The sequence below is a fragment of the Nansenia antarctica genome (assembly GCF_963989245.1).
Source record: "Nansenia antarctica genome assembly, chromosome: 9".
Taxonomy (NCBI): domain Eukaryota; kingdom Metazoa; phylum Chordata; class Actinopteri; order Argentiniformes; family Microstomatidae; genus Nansenia; species Nansenia antarctica.
The window spans coordinates 3,647,948-3,665,447 of record NC_137679.1 but is presented as its reverse complement, the minus strand read 5'-3'; the positions used below and the strand labels follow the sequence as shown (position 1 = coordinate 3,665,447).

Below are 17,500 nucleotides of genomic sequence, written 5' to 3'. Positions count from 1 at the left end.
TTGGGCAAGACACAGAACCCCAAATTGCTCCCAGTGAGTGGGCCGGTGCCTTGCATGGTAGCTTGCCGCCATTGGTGTGTGAATGTGTGTGTGAATGGGTGAATGAGAGGCCGTTGTAAAGCGCTTTGGATAAAGGCGCTATATAAGTCAGTCCATTTACCATTTACCATTTAATTCCACCCCGCCCCAGGCCACCCCAGGCCATGGTGCTAGACCACTGGACCACCCCAGGCCATGGTGCTAGACCACTGGACCACCCCAGGCCATGGTGCTAGACCACTGGACCACCCCAGGCTGTGGTGCTAGACCACTGGACCACCCCAGGCCATGGTGCTAGACCAATGGACCACCCCAGGCCATGGTGCTAGACCACTGGACCACCCCAGGCCATGGTGCTAGACCACTGGACCACCCCAGGCCATGGTGCTAGACCACTGGACCACCCCAGGCCATGGTGCTAGACCACTGGACCACCCCAGGCCATGGTGCTAGACCACTGGACCACCCCAGGCCATGGTGCTAGACCCTACCCAGGCCGTGGTGTCTCTTGTAGTACATCATAGAATGGTATTCTTATAGAGCAGTTTCAGGGTGTGGATGGGTGTGTGTGTGTGTGTGTGTGTGTGTGTGTGTGTGAAAGTGAAAGTGAAAGTGAAAGTGAATGTGTGTGCGTGAAAGGGGTGGGGGGTGGGGTGGACAGTTTAGTTTCACATATCAGAGATCATCATTTGGCATGTTATTTTTGTGTAGGTAAGATCACAAACATAGATTATTACCCAATATTTAGGACAAAAAATTGCTTTTTGGGACATGGTTATAATTACTAGGACAGCTGTTCTAAATTGCACCAGAATGTACACCAGAAATTATTTTATGTAGAGTTTGTTAAATGATGTTAAGAGACATGTACAGTTTGTTAAATGATGTTGAGAGACATGTACAGTTTGTTAAATGATGTTAAGAGACATGTAGTGTGTTAAATGATGTTAAGAGACATGTAGAGTTTGTTAAATGATGTTGAGAGACATATACAGTTTGTTAAATGATTTTAAGAGACATGTAGTGTGTTAAATGATGTTAAGAGACATGTAGAGTTTGTTAAATGATGTTAAGAGACATATAGAGTTTGTTAAAGAGAACAGTGAAAGTATTTTGATGTTATTTGTCAATTGGTGGTGTGTGTGTGTGTGTGTGTGTGTGTGTGTGTGTGTGTGTGTGTGTGAGAGAGAGAGAGAGAGAGAGAGAGAGAGAGAGAGTGTGTGTCAGAAAATAGGAAATATGAGAGGGAGAACATGAGTGTGTGTGTAGCTATGCATATGCCTATACTGTGTGTGTGTGTATGTATGTGTGTGTGTGTGTGTGCGTGTGCGTGTGCGTGCGTGTGTATGTGTGTGTTAACACGTTTGTTAGCATATGCGCTGTGTGTATGTATGTGAGTGTGTGTGTATGTATGTGTGTGTGTGTGTGTGTGTATGTGTACGTGTGCATGTGTGTTGTATCTGTTAATGTGTGTGTTTCATTGAGAGATGGGGCACATGCAGGAAGTAGTTGTGATAACAACCCAGGAGTATTCTGAGTCACTGACATCATAACAGACATCATAACTGACATCATAACTGACATCACAAGAGGTTGAAGTAACGTACCTGTGTTTACCTTCTAGGTCCAGGGAGCGTGGCGTCGCTGCGGCTGGCCATCACAACCCACCTGGACCTCCTCCGACACCTGTCTGCCACGGACACCTTCACAGAAGACAACAGAGCCAGGTTATAACGCATTATAATCTGTCAATGCTTATGTAACGCATGGTTTAACAAAAACATGAAGACATGGGTTAGGGTTAATTTGACACTGCATGGACACTTTCACAGTGGCCATCGATCCTATAGGACACACACATAAGTGGAATACATGTACAGTAAAGGAGTGTATTCAGATTATATTTGCCATCCTGTTAGGTCAAAATGGCTGAGAAAGTGTGGAAGGTTAGGGTTGCTTAGAACAATATCACAACAATACTCAACAATATCAAAACCATTTTGGTATTTTGTATTTTGTTGAAAAAGTAGACAATAATGCACACTAAATAAACTGAACTAAATAATCCACACTAAATAAATGGATAATTTCACAGCCATGTAGCATGCCTGTATAAAATATATTTCACACAGTAGTAAATTCATTAATGGCAAAATGTGATTACACCGTAAAAACACATACAAATGCTTTAAACTACCAAACAATGTAAAAAGAGTGGGGTTACAGTTTTTCTCAATTGTTTGAGCACATTTCTTGTAACAGTATTAAACGTTTCAAAACAGTTAAGACATTCCGTTAAACAGTTAACACGTTTGCTAACACCCCACATTTCTTTTTGCAAAATGCACTACAGCTCTCTAAACATGTAATACATGACACAAAAGCAAACCAGTGCATCAAATAATTTGTAATCTAATGTAAGATTCATTCCACCATTAATGTATAATGACACACTAAGTAGCTACTATAACCATCAATATGCATTGTGCAGGTTGGCCATGTTTCAATTGAGAACAAAGGTGAAAAAAATCACAATAAGAATGTTTTGTGTATTTCTGCTTTTGTTACAGAGAATTAAAGCTTACTATAAATATACATCTAATTAATGTATGGAGTAGAGATTCACTATAATAGGAGCTATACTTACAGCATATAAACAGCTATATGCTGTAAGAAAATAACTATTGTTTTGTCAACAATTACTCTTACTCTTACTTTGTTTTGTCTTCTGTATAGTGGGGTTAACTGTTTTGCTAAAAATGTTACCCTTGTATTCATGCACTGTATGTTAGTGTGGTGGTCTTGTAAATCTGAGCTTACAAGCCCAAACATATTACGTTATCAATATATTATGAGAGGGGAGAGACACGTTGTCGATAGCGACAGTTCATTGTGCTATGATAATGATACAACATAAATAGTCTGAAATGAAAAGTGATTGCCTTACGTTGTCTGATTAAGGGTTCAATTGATGGTTAAAATGTGTTATAACTCTCTTTCCAAATAGTACTGAAAATACTTCATGGGTGTCGGATGCCTCCAGTGAAATATAATGTGTTAACTCGAGATGAAAGAATGAAGGACGGTATGTATTCACGCTATTCTGCTGTATATTAACGTCATTGTTTATCAGACAGTTGGATGTGAGAGTTCCCATATAGACATTGATTTGAACAGCATTCTACAGCGGCTTAAAAGACAATCTACTACATGGTTCATTATACGTTTATGTGTTATAATGTACTAATGTGTAGGATATAAGTCATGTATATTTTCGGTTAGAGAGTATAGCACATTAGGACGGTTGAGTCAGTGTGCTTGTTGGAGAGTTCACGTTTGGGCTAAATTACTAAGTAAGGTTTTTCGAGAATGCTTTTTCCTCCTATATTTCTTTACTTGTGTGAATATATATTCATGGTCATGGCATACTGAGGCCATTTTAGTGTAAGATATAAATTGTGACGTCTGAGCAATTGTGCTCTGAAAAAAATAATATTTACATATCATGTAGGCCTAGGCCTAGGTGTTAGTTTAGTATAGTAGGCCAATTGTGCATCTAACATAGTTTCGGGAAAAGAAAGCTGTCAAGGAAGTGGACAATTATATTGCAGTGGATAGTTGTGTGACTTGTGTCTAGTCGAGTGGTATTTAGTATGGTAATTAGTTCGATACCTGAAATACTGGTCTGAATATTTCAAGCACATGGTAGCAAGCAGGGAGGGTCGAGAAAGATACCTGCACACAGCCCATCTTTATATGGCGGAAAATATGAGAACAATTATTTGAAACAATTGTACTGGCATTAACTTATGGAGCAGAAACAATCTCTGCACGTCTGCGCGGCCGAGCTGGAGGCTGGGCTGTCGCTGTCCGCTGACCAGCGGTGCTGAAACGTCGCGCCCTCTGTGTGCAGTTAAACACACGTGTGTGACTAGAGGAACATGAATGATTGACATGTAGCAAATGTCAAACGCTTTATTTTTTAATAGGTAGCAGAGATAGGATACACAGTGACTGACTGCTCAAAATGGGGGGGGGGGGGGTACTATTATATGCACATGGCAAAACGGAAGCAACTTGTTGTAGATGTTTTTTTATACGTTTTTAGTAGGCTAAAGAGCGAGGATGGGAGGGGCTGTGTATTTCACGGGAAATGTATAAATCACATACAAGTTTTAAATACGCTACTGTGGGCTAAAGATGACAGGCCACAGTATATTTTCTGTCGTTCTGAATGCGTGATATATATCACACGACATTGCAATTGCACGCTTTAAATTGTGTATTTTCTTTCTCAAAGGGACAATTGCAAATGTAGGAACTATGTCATTCTGAATCGGTTTCTGAGACACGATATCAGGCTCGTAGTTCTGTTCTGTCGCGTATAGTGCATGCTTGTGTGTGAGATGAAACAAGTTTAAATAACAAACAAACAAAAAAGTTGCATAGGAAAAAAAAACAGGTGAAGTTGTAAATCAGGAGGTTGCTGCATATTTGATGTTAACAATTGTATAAAAGCTGTAGGGCGGTTAGAACACACCGTAAGTCTAGACCTACTTCAAGGTGTAGCCTACTCATAAGCGTGCTTGCTGAACCTGTTTAGATGAGAGTCATGTAGCCTAAATGTAGTATTTGAATGTTGGCAAGAAATTACGCAAAAAACCCGTTGTTATCATAACATACACTTTCCTTACTAAATGTGAGACTGTTGGATAGGCTATTTTCAGCACTGATGCTGTTCAAATCATGCTTATTTTTGGCTGACAAGTCATTGACCGTCTGAGTAATATACAGGAATGACTCATAAACAAATGCTGTTTTTTCGGCTGGTCGCTGAGAGGGATAGGGAGGTGTGAACAGCCACTGACGTGCCTGACATAGCCCACACACACACACACACACACACACACACACACACACACACACACACACACACACACGCACACACACACACACACACACACACACACACACACACACACACACACACACACACACACACAATTCAGATTGTGACATGTGAATGTAGATTTCTCTCTTAGGTTACATCCTATATGAATCAAACCTATACAACAATTTCAAATACAAATTGGACAATGTCTCGTGGATGCAATTGTGATCTCAGTGGCATGAATAGGAGTTTGATGGGTGAAATACTAGAGGCAGTTAACTTTTCGACAGTTGAACAGGTCGGCTCATCCCATTCATGATCTGTCACGCATTTTTTCGGCAGCTGACTTGTGTCAAAGAATGCCAATAGGTGGATGATAGTTTATAACAAGTCAATCGAATTTCCTACTAAGTATATTGTGCTGAGTATATTGCGGCTGTCAGATTGTCTTGTTCCCTTCTGGTTTGTTTGAATGTGATGTTTAGTCTCGGGTCTGTGTGAGCAGGCAGCTAGAATGGCGACAGTAGGGTGTCTGGAATTCAACATGACGAGCCTCCACAGTTGGAAATGCCTGGATGGAGAGCTAGCACACTAACGATAGCCTATGTCTGAACAACTTCCATGTAAACATGTCATCCTGTATTTGGGATGCATAGTGTATATGCATATGGATATGCATGTCCGGGTTCTTATCGTGACTGAAAATGTGCAATTGAAATGCAAATAAAGCTTTAAACATCCAATGACTGTCTGTCTCCGTGTTTATATAATCACACATCTCATCTCCCCTTCCTTGTTTGGATTTGGAAAACTAACTACGAGGAGGAGCAAGTCTCGCGAGTCTGTAAATCTCGCGAAATAAATCTGGGGTATGTAGTTTTCTTGGGATAGACGCTCTTTTGCGCGCCTCTGACTCTCTGTTTTAGAAATTGAGGGACATTCCCACGCGTACATATCTAATATGGCATGATGTGATACGTTTAAATGGTGCTAACATTCTTTATTGGTGCAGGGTACCTATTAGGTTTTGTTATGGTCAATAATATCATCCAGGCTGCCTCAAATAGGTGGATGACTCACGATGCGCACTGAAGCCAATGACTGACATCTTGTTAACCAATGGCGTCTTTCCAAAGGCTCAACGGAGGGCGGGTGGATAGATGTATGCTCGGCCAATCGGAGCAGCCTTCCATTCATAAAGTGGTGTGGGCAGTTTTTTCGAACGCGTGGGTTTGGAGGGTTTCATAATCCTGACTGAACCCGAAAAACCTGTTCCAACGAGAGCCAATCAGAGGCTCGCAATCGAAGTTGCCGTAATGTTTTGCCCAATCACTGCTCCCATTTGACCCACCCTCTTTCATACAGAAAAACGGATGAATGGGGGAATGGGTCTTTGTGATTGACATGTAAATTCACCAAAGGGTGGGGAGTTTCTGTTTGTTAGACAGCGACCGCAGCCAATCGATGGCGGGAGGTGGGTTTGCTGGCAGGGCTATAGAGTAGGTGGTGGGCGGGAGCTTAAATCGGGATCGACTAGTGTTCAGGGGAGTTGTGGGAGTGTGATGCTACAACCTCCTTATAAAGAGACTCTCACGTTGTGTCTGGAAATTAGAGCACATTGCCTAAAAATCAGGGTCTCCACACATTCACTGAAAGTCAACTGTCATGCATTCGTTTCACGTGGAGGACATGCTTCGTGCGTTCGAGACGCCAGTCTACTGGGTCGGTGCCATCACCGTGGCCGCACTATCTTTGTTTGTGCTCTATCAGCTTCATTTAGGTGTTCGGATTTGGGTCCTGGGAAACGCGCAACTCTTCACTCCGAAGCTGGGCAAATGGGCAGGTGAGTTTGGTTCTCATGAATTCCTTTAACCAATTTCTGCGAAGTCACGAAGAAGGAAGGCAGCGGGCAAGATGGCTCATATAATACTCCAACAAGAAATTACCAAATTATGTAATTGAACCCAAACTTTGTTATCATACCCCCGAAACACCTGCATAATCATCCAATTTGATATCTGTGGCATTTAGAAAAGTTCAGTTGTGTATTTGGGCTACGTTAAGTAAATGGAAGTGGTTTGATGGTGATCATGATCTTATTAGCTAAATTGGCTTGATCTTGATCTTATTATCTAAATTGCGCACTTTCAAAGATCTGAAGTACGTGGGAGAGATTGAAGACAGCACACACTGAACGACATTCGCCCATCCACATGATATAGGGCCAACCTATATGCCTAATTAAGACGTGACCTATATTTTGGTTCATCTCTTGTTTTAGTCGTTGGTTAGAGTATTCAACAGTTTAATTTAAAGGCAACAATTTTTGACCATGTGCAAATTGTTGTCATGTGGTTTTTGTAGCCTATAATATCTTTGTCCTATAGTATCACGCAGATCTCTCAAACAGCAGCCGATATATAGACTTCTTCTATCATGTGGTTGAATGCGTAGCCTACTGAATGTTATTCAGATTGGCTTAATTCTTCACGTCTAGAAAATGTTGTCTACTTTGTGTTCAAGGCAAGACAGTTCGTGCTTTAAACTGGTTCATTAGTTTTGATCAAATATATGTTATATTAGCTGTTTTTGACATTTAAATTGTGTTAAATTGTGTCTTTGCGTTATGCGGAGAGAAAGTCTCGTTAAGAATCGCCCTGGCCTAGCTTGACCCACTTCTCCAGTCTCCTTTCCAGACCAGGCTATACTACTGCGTCTGGAGCAGAAGCGCATTCGTGCCTTGCTGCGCAATTTGCCCAAAGCACCTCATAGCATCTGGATAGCCTCATCTCACCCGCCTCTCATCCAAGATGACAATCCCCATGTTATACACGCGGACTGTTTCATATAGCCTATAATATGTTTATCTCTGCATCATGACGCACTTTCGTACCAAATCGTTTGTGGGTTGGGGACGAGATGACAATTGATGCCATGTGCGTTTCTTACCAAGGAATCGAACACATGTCGCATACGTGGAAGTATGCTGCTCAAATTGCGTAATGGCATTTCTTTTGCAGTATCTGTGCCTCCGGGTAGCGATATACACTGGTGCACTATAGCTATGTGGTTGGTCGTTGCTTTGTCAGATTTGTCATAAATTGCGACATTTCCCAATTCATACATTGCAATGTACTGTTGGCTCTACCCTTAATGTAACACTTGCATAACCCACGTAGGGCCACCGTCTAGCCTATTTCCAACGTATATTGGTCGTTGCATTCTGAAGGGCTGCCTCCCACTAGATCACTAGGCATGTATACAAACGCAACATTGATGCATGATAGCTTTATTGTATTTTTTTATTAATTCTGCAAGTTTATGATCCCCCCCGACTCTTCGTCATGGATCTTTGTGTAAATCACCGTCCTTCAATGTTCTGGAGGTGTCATCTCTCTCCACGCATGATGCCACTCCCTGAAACTAAGTGCTCGGAGCAGTACCAGTCAGACTCGTCTCTCTCTCTCACGTACATTTCCAGTGACAAGTCTTCATGCCAGCAGGCAGCAGCATTAGGGTGAGGTGGGGTGACTCCATGGGGAACGTGGTTCCTTTTTCTTGCAGATCCTGTCGCGCAGGTCCAGCCAGGTTGAACAATCTGTCACCCGCATGCGCAGTGACACACACACACACACACACACACACACACACACACACACACACACACGCACACACACACTCTCTCTCAGTCTCAATTCATAGGTCTTTTTTTTAATATACAGGAGTGTAATACAGTAACTGGAGGCTTAATCTTGGGTCATTTAAACTCTCAATTCTCAGTTCGGCTGTTTCCTGGAAACCGATTAAGCAACATTCCTACACTAAAAAAAAATCATCTACAATGGATAATCTCAGTTGAAAGAAAGCAAAATACAGTTTTCCAGGCCAAACCATTTGGCTTATGCCAGTTGTGAAGCCACAAGTCTATTCATGTTGTTAGTCTGTCATATAGAGCAAGATTCCAGATAGCTTTCTTGTCTGTCACACAGTGACAGGCAGAAGTTTAGCTCAAGAATACATTTCCACATTAAAAACACACATAGGTCACATACATTAATACATACAATACAAACAGGCAGACAAAGCAGTGTTTATAACATGTAGTGCCTATTTAAAAAGTCCAGTCATTTAAAAAAATAAACAGTGTTATGGGTTAAGAAGCTAAAATGTCAAAAAGAAAGAAAAAAAAATGTCAAAAAAAAAAGCAATAGAATGATATTACCAGATGGGGGGGGGGGCTTTCGAGAACAAAGTGTCCCATGTTTGCAGGTGTAACTCATGCCTTAGCCATGTGCTAGTTTCAGTACACATGGTTCGTATTGCGACACTCAGGTCCTGACAGAGAGAGAGAGGAGTGACATCTCACCCAACAAGTTCTCTCCTCGTGCCCAAAGCAGAACACAATGTGACTGCCTGTGCTGGGAGTTAGTTACTAGAAAGTTCCCTGAAAGTACTTTTAAAAGGGGTCAGATGTCTCCTTCTTCGCCAAGTAAACAGGGAAGTATTTATAGTCATTATTGTACAAAAACAACAGTTGGCTATACATATATGTTCCATATTAGTCTAATATGTGTACTCATCCTGCCTAATGCCAGTGGTTCTAGATCTGTGGGGTAAAGTAAAGATAAACTTCTACTTTGAGCTGTTGGTGTTCTAGGTAAAGTGTCTGTCTGCAGGCTTTTGACCCAGACCAGCACTAACACACCCCCGGTTCAGCTTGTCAGGTAATAATTCAGCTGATTCAGTGAATTGTTCAGAGTTTAGACCTTCATGAGATTAAATGTGTGGTGAATTCTCCAGGAATTCTAAGATTGGCCTTATGTGTACAGTGCTGCTGTCTGTGTACCCTCTTGGAAGGCAAGGAGGATTTCAATGGGGTTCCCTCGACGCTCAGAGGAGACTGTGGTGCGGTCCTCTCCGGTGGTGGAGGAGGGGACCCCTGGTGGTGGGTTCGAGTATTACACCCCTGAGTCAATGAGGTTTCCCCCGGCACCATCCAGCAAGCATATCTATTTATAGTGTCGACGGAGAACCAACCATGTCCGCGGCTTGTACAGTATGTTTGCGGTCTGCATTGCATTACAACAAGGGCTATGCATACAGTTACACCATTCACACAGACATTGCAGATTAAAAACCACAAAATAAATGTACTTAACATCAACTGCATGCATGCATGTATGTATGTACACATTTTGGGTTGTCATTCCCATCATATTTGATCATGTCAGACCAGATTGTTAGTGTTGTTCGTTATTTTTTTTAGAGACAAGCCATGTTCTTTTCATGTGTAATTAGTTATTTGGCTTCGAGACGCAGAGAGACCTTCCTTAGATCCAGCGTATAACACAGCCCCCCCCCCTCACCGTCCACGGTTGGCCCACAGCATCCAAGATTACATAAGGATGAATGTCAGTGTCAGTTGATGCATCACTGTGTGTGTTGGGGTAGAGGTGTCATTTCATTTTAGAAGTGAATTACATTGAATTACATTCTTATTTTTTTCCAGAGAGGAAAGGGTAGCATTATATAAGGGTTCCATTCATGAGTGCAGCCCAGTATAGGGGTCACATTGACGACTTGGGTCACTCCTTTTTCAAGGGACCTATTTTTTTATTCTTTTTTTTGTTGTTGAAATTGTTTGCTAGTGGACAAATATGTTCATCTTTCCTTTTTTAAGGGTTGTTGTTATTGTGGGTACTATACTATACTGGCCTGGGGAGGGCTATATATAATTTGACTGCAGAAAGAGTGTCTGTTATATATATATATGATCATTTTTATGAATAGGTACAGCATTTCATTAAGGAAGGGGGAAAAAGCCTATGCGTGCATGTGTGTCGCCAGCTCGGGGGCTTTGACAGAGAGAGAAGGGGGAGGAGGGGGGGAGCTACCGGGGGGCGGTGAGGGAGAGTGCTGCCGTTCATATGACGAACACACTCTGTGACACGTGCTGTAGCGCCGGGGCTGCTGGGTAAAAACTGCAGCTCCTGATTTCCAAGCCCCCCTCTCCTACTCCTTCTCTAGCCAGCCTATCTCCATCCTCCATCTCTCTCTCTCTCTCTCTCTCTCTCTCTCTCCTTCCCTTCTTCCCTCTCTCCCTGCATCTGTTTGTTCGCCCTCTACGAGCCCACTCCCCCCCTCTCTTCTCTCTCTCTCTCTCTCTCTCTCTCTCCCTCTCCACTGTCACGACTCCTCACGTTTATTTATTTATTTCTCTAAAAGGATGTCTTCCATCTGTCGTTTCCCTTTTTTTATATAAAGCCCATGCTTGTACTTTGTTGCGACAATGAAGAGAGAGAGAGAGAAAAAAAAAAAGTCCTCTAAAAATGTGATTCATCTTCTAACGTTTTTAATCAATCAGTGGCAGTGCATTTTTCTGGTCAACCTTGTCAAGCTGTCAATCAAATTCTAGGAGCCCCACCTCGACAGTGTCGTTGTCGGTTAGTTCTGAGGTTCTAACTCTGCCAGATTGGTTAATAGTCACAGTTTGAATGAGTCCTGTTCAAGTGAAAAGGCTAAACCTCCCATGCACAGCGGTGTTAAACGCATTACATACATTATTTGGACTTAGCTTTTGTTTCACAAGCGATATCATTCGATAGGTTTGTTTCAGTCGTCAAACGTCTTTTCAATACTTCTAGGTATTGGTTACCTTTTTTCTTGGAAAACTAGAGCCCTCTCTCGTGCGTGTTCTGGATGTTTAACTGACATCCCTCGCCTGCTGCAAATACTTTCACAAGCATTCCTAGTCGTCTCAGAGACACCTGGCAGGTTGGGTATTGGTTTGACTTCACCTGTCTCGCCTCGTTAATGGTAGGGGGAGGCTAGGTGTTAATGCCCTATTGTCTTTGTGGCCTTTTTGGCAGCCAGACACGCTAGGTATGGGCTTCGGGCCTGACGCCAGAGTCCTCTATGCCGTCCTACAGGATTTTCCTGCTCTATCAGTGTGTCTGTTTGCTCGAGAGCAGCAGCGTTGATTTCCTTTTAAGAGAAGCACAAGGTCAGGCTGAGTCTGAGAGGCTTACGTTTACATTTACATTTTTGGCATTTAGCAGACGCCTTATTCCAAAGCGACTTACAATCAGTACATTTGACTAAGCAAGTGAATCGTCAATCCACCAGTCGTAGCAGGAAGAGTAATCTAGCTCAGGCCCGGGGCCATTGGCAGTCTCTGTCTCTTGCCCTCGATGGTTATGAAATACCCATGTTTGAGAATTATCGTTTTACTTTTTTTAAATGATAAGTGTAGTGCAAAGAGGGGGTAACCTTGCACAATGTTGCAGATGATGAATAAAAAAAAAGGGAAAAAAAGGTTTATGGTTTCATCTCTTTGTGCAACATTTGTTTGAGCGATGTTACTTTCCGATATGTCTGCTAACTAACTACACCGTCTACATAGTTCTACATAGTTTTGATTGTTGTGTTTTTAGGATTAATCTTTTGGACACATTTTTATTATGTTTGCCCCTGTTTAAGTGAATCCCTTAATTTTCTGTATTCTCTTTAGGGATGCTCCGATCTGGATTTTTGGGGCCGATACCGATCACCGATTTGTTTCCTCAAGATCAACCGATACCGATACCGATTTTTTTTTAAATACATAACTGACTGGATAGCCTAAGTATTTTTTGCTTTTTAGACAAAAGTTTTGATCCATTAGGCACCAAGCAAACGCAGACCCATTTTTATGGCATAGTAAAGGTCTGGCCTATCACCCAGTTAGGGCCTGAAGCCCAAGTCAGTCGATATGGCTGTATAAAAGACATCATAAACGTGGCCTTCATGGTTTACATACTGTTACGTCCTCCTATGTTTTCTGTTCAGTTATCTGTCTTCCCCAGGAAAAAAAAAAAAAAAAAAAAAAAAAATCGGTTTTTGCGATCGGCCATTTTTGCCGATCACCGATCGAGTCATTTGGAGTGAAATCGGCCGATTTAAATCGGTGGCCGATTAATCGGAGCATCCCTAATTCTCTTGTATGATAATTGTCATCGTTCAATTTAGCACAGGGTCAGAGCCCAACCGACAGGGGGGGTGTACAGTATTACAGAATATAGAAGTATAGAGTAGTATAGAATGCAACAAATTAACCATTAAACCATTAAGTTCTCCCTCCAAAATGTTGCACTTGTTTCTCCACTTCTAGTTGAGATGTGAAGTGAAACTATCGAGGCTATTTTTGCTCTAAACTAAAATCCAAATATAGATGTTTCTATCTTGGGCGGCTCTGAAGGTTTTTTTCCCTCTCTGTCCCTTGGTCCGATCAAGCAGCTGTATTTCTGTCGACTTGTTTTTTTAACATGTGACTTCTTCGTGCTATTTGAAGCGCTGTGTGTTTGAGAGTGGGAGGGGGGGGGGTCTTTGGATCCTCTGTGGGGGGAGAGGTGGCTCATTGATAAGAGAGAGAGAGAGGGGGGGGGGGCGATAGATTACATAACAGCACAGTAACAAGAGGAGCAGGGCACTCAAGGACCACAACCTCTCCTCACAGAAAATCCTAATTGGGCTTTTTCTGGGGGGGACGGGAGTGGGGGGGACGGGGGGGGGGGGGGGGTTGGCAACGGTTACCATAGCTGTGATGCTGTCAAATGCTACAACGATACTTTGCACTTCTTGCAACGTGTTCCTACAATGAAGAATTTAGCGGGTGTGTTACTTTGTAAGGCTCTTTCAGACTCGTATTGTATATAGGCATGGCTAGCATTCTAGCACAACCAGGTTTCTATTCATATCTTCACTAGCCTAACCTCGGATGGAAGCAATGCATTCTACACCGTAGGCTAGCTGCTAGCGTGGATATTAGGACAACCTCGGAGGTTAGGCAGCTAGGCAGGCAGGCAGACAGGCAGGCAGACAGGCAGCTAGGCAGGCAGGCAGCTAGGCAGGCAGCTAGGCAGGCAGGCAGGCAGGCAGGCAGACAGGCAGGCAGGCAGGCAGGCAGGCAGCTAGGCAGGCAGACAGGCAGCTAGGCAGGCAGGCAGCTAGGCAGGCAGGCAGGCAGCTAGGCAGGCAGGCAGGCAACTAGCTAGCTCCAGACGAGGCTCATCGCCGCTGCTATTTTTATTCGCACTGGTGCTTTTTTTAGCCCACAGAAGAGCAGAGAGGCAGAGGCGTGGGGGGGGCAGCTACACCGTGGTGGTGGGGGGGGGGCTATGGACGGATGTCAATAATACCTCTGAATGTGATGGGGCAGCATTGAGCAGACAGTACGGACGGTACACACCCCGCTATCCCCCCCCCCACCACCACCACCACCACCACCACCGGAGCATCTCGTAACCGAATCGGTCGGGCGGGTGTTTCTCTGTTTCTCTCAATGGCTTCTTTTGAAGAGGAGGAAGGCAGGAGTGAAATCGGTGTCAAGCCACTTGAAAGATCTTCCTCTCTCTGTCTCTCTCTCTGTCTCTCTCTCTGTCTCTCTCTCTCTCTCTCTCTCTCTCTCTCTCTCTCTCTGACTCTCTCTCTGTCTCTCTCTGTCTCTCTCTGTCTCTCTCTGTCTCTCTCTGTCTCTCTCTCTGTCTCTCTCTGTCTCTCTCTGTCTCTCTCTGTCTCTCTCCCCCCCTCCCTCCCTCTCTCTATCCCTCACATACCACACACACAGTGTCTCTCTCTATTTCAGTCTTTTATTCGTCTTTTATTTCCTGTACAGCGGATGGACGGAGTGATCTGTGAAACATAGTGTTTCCATCATTCTCATTCGGCCATTTGTCCACTACAGCCCCCTTGTGTTGCAGTGGGGTATACGCTCGCTTTGCTTTAAAAGATTCCCTCCATCTCTTTTATTTTATTTTATTCCCCCCCCCCCCCCTACAACCCATTCTTCCATCTAGTGTCCCATAACATACCATCCCTCCCTTTTCTCCTTTTTCCAATTAACCATCGAATATAGAACATGCATGAACGATGAACGTTCTAGAACATGCGCGAACGTTCCATGAAGGCATGCACACATACATACATACATATACGTTTATTGCATCATAATAAATCTGCTAATCTGGGATTCCATCTGCCGTATGTAACGGGTTAGTTAGTGAAAGACGTGTGTCTCGTTAAAACATCACATCATCAGAATGTGGTCAGAGCAGAACCCAGTTCGCCCCGCGGCCCATCGTTGTTATTGTCTTAGGTGACGTGATGTGTCACTTTTGTCATATTTGTTCCCCCTCGAAAGAGACTCACTTTTTACGAGCAAAAGTACCTTGCTTGAAGGAGGAGAGGAGTGGTTGTGTAAGAACTAGGGGAGAGGGTGATGTTTTCGTAGCTCTCTCAGGACTGAATGTACCACACCTGAGGATAGTCATAGAAAGTTCAAGTCGTTTCATAATGAATCATAACTCTGGGGTGGGTTGAAAGCGACATGAGAGGAATGCTACAAAACATGGGCGGGGTGGGGGGGGGGCACTGTCAGAAATTACTCAGACACACCTGCCATTGGGAACCGTATGTAGTCAAACAAAATACCCATCAAATCTCCTACGTCAAGACAGCCAAGCCTATTAGCAGAATATATTTTAAGATTTTGAAGAAATATGTTTAAGGATATTTTTCTTTCTTACGGGGCGCGATCATGCAGATTCTATTTCCAACATGTTCGCTTGTCTGTTTAGCTGTGACCGCTTGCTATGTGACTACTGCTATGTGACTACTGCTATGTGACTACTGCTATGTGACTACTGCTATGTGACTACTTTTTTACTTTTTTTGGCAGACTTCTACACACTAAACAAGCTGCCTCTCTCTCTCTCCCCCCATCTCTCTCCCTCTCTCTACGCAGTGGTGTGTATATACTCTCTTGCTCTATAGTGTAGTCTCTCTCTCTCCTCTCTCCTCTCTCCTCTCTCTCCCTCTCCCTCTCCCTCCCTCTCTCTCTCTCCTCTCTCTCTCTCTCTCTCTCTCCCTCTCTGCCTCGGGCAACAGTAGCTCATGAACCAGCTGGTCCTCTGGATGCAGTACCTTCCTGAACCACTAGGGCAACCACCGGTGCAGCTCGGCCCCTTGAGCTTACATTTACATTTATTTACATTTTTGGCATTTAGATAGACAACTTTTATCCAAAGCGACTTACAACCAATACCTTTGTCTAAGTAAGTGAATCGTCTATCCATCAGTCATCATAAGACACAATAATCTCTAGGCCCGCTCACTGGCAGCAATTTGGGGTTCAGTGTCTTGCCCAAGGACACTTCGACATGTGGCCAGCCGGGGCTCGAACCGCCGATCTGCCAACCTTGCGATCATTAGAGGGCGGGGGCGGCTGTGGCGCAGGAGGTAGAGCCGCCGTCTAATGAGGAATATTTTGAGCATGTGCACACACAGCCATTTCCCCCACTTATAGCGTTTCATTGACAGAGAGGGGCCGAATAGGATCGGCCCAACTATCATAGAACAAGTAGTAGCACTGAGAGGCAACCAGCCATCTGCGGAAAATAGCAATTTTCACTAATTTCAGATCATTTCCTTGCTCAAGGAAAATTTAAAAAGATGTGAATGTTAACTATATATATATATATATATATATAAAAGGGGGAAAAAAAGTATTGTCTTTTGCTTGTGGTAGGATATGAAAACGCAGCTATGACGAGGGTGAAGCTTAATTCTCACCATAGCGCCATCTGCTGGTTGGGTGGTGAATGGCGAAATGCCACTGGTTGTGTTCAGTCTCCTGAATTCAAACTGTGTAGTGTACAGCTCACTGTACAGCTCCTATAGCTCAGAGCCATAGATATGAGGTATATCAGTGTTTTCCTGAGCTCACTGTCTGCCACTTTGCTCTTTGCTCTATTGCTTGGCTTATCTGACGTGGACATACATATACAGTTGCCCACAATAGCTCACTTTCTAAATCGAGCTAATCGACACACATTACTGCAACATTTGTGTAAATCTTGGGAAATTTGAAGACATTGCGGGCGGCACACAGAGTTTACAGGATAGTGTATTTTATTTTACCATTCGGCCATTGTCCACTACAGCCTTGCTGTGTTGCAGTGGAGTGTATTATACTCTCTTGCTCTATAGTGTAGTCTCTCTCTCTCTCTCTCTCTCTCTCTCTCTCTCTGTCTCTGTCTCTCTCTCTCTCTCTCTCTCTCTCTCTGTGTCTCTCCCTCTGTGTCTCTCCCTCTCCTTCTCTCTGTCTCTTTCTCTCTCTCTCTCTCTCTCTGGTTCTTTCTTCCTCTCTGTCCCTCTCCCTGTCTCTCTGTCCCTCTCTCTCTCTCTCTCCCTCCCTCTCTCTCTCTCTCTCTCTCTGTGTCTCTCCCTCTGTCTCTCCCTCTCCTTCTCTCTGTCTCTTTCTCTCTCTCTCTCTCTGGTTCTTTCTCCCTCTGTCCCTCTCCCTCCCTCTCCCTGTCTCTCTGTCCCTCTCTCCCTCCCTCCCTCTCTCTCTCCCCCCCCCCCCCTCTCTCTCTCTCTCTCTCTCAGCTGCTAATGTGCTGCAGCCTGCACCCGTTGAGGTTTTTCTGCCGAGGAGCATTTCATTCTTAAGACGAGGAGGAGGAGGAGGGGGGGGGGGGGAGTTTAAAAATAACCAGGGAATCTGCTATTTCTCTCTTCACTTTTTGACTCTGT

At 43.7% G+C, this 17,500-nt stretch overlaps 2 protein-coding genes across 2 annotated transcripts in view; one reads left to right on the top strand and one right to left on the bottom strand.

Annotated features, from left to right (window-relative positions):
- LOC308165161 (NACHT, LRR and PYD domains-containing protein 12-like) overlaps positions 1-17,500 on the bottom strand; it is a 436,373-nt gene that overhangs the window by 155,499 nt on the left and 263,374 nt on the right. The gene's annotated exons all lie outside the window — the stretch shown is intronic.
- The window catches only part of hsd17b12a (hydroxysteroid (17-beta) dehydrogenase 12a), a gene marked incomplete at both ends in the record, with an annotated part of 24,568 nt that continues 13,663 nt past the window's right edge, over positions 6,596-17,500 (top strand). Inside the window, one exon of the mRNA XM_080539161.1 lies at positions 6,596-6,773. Coding sequence (XP_080395287.1) covers positions 6,596-6,773 — 178 coding nt within the window. The remainder of the gene's footprint in view (positions 6,774-17,500) is intronic.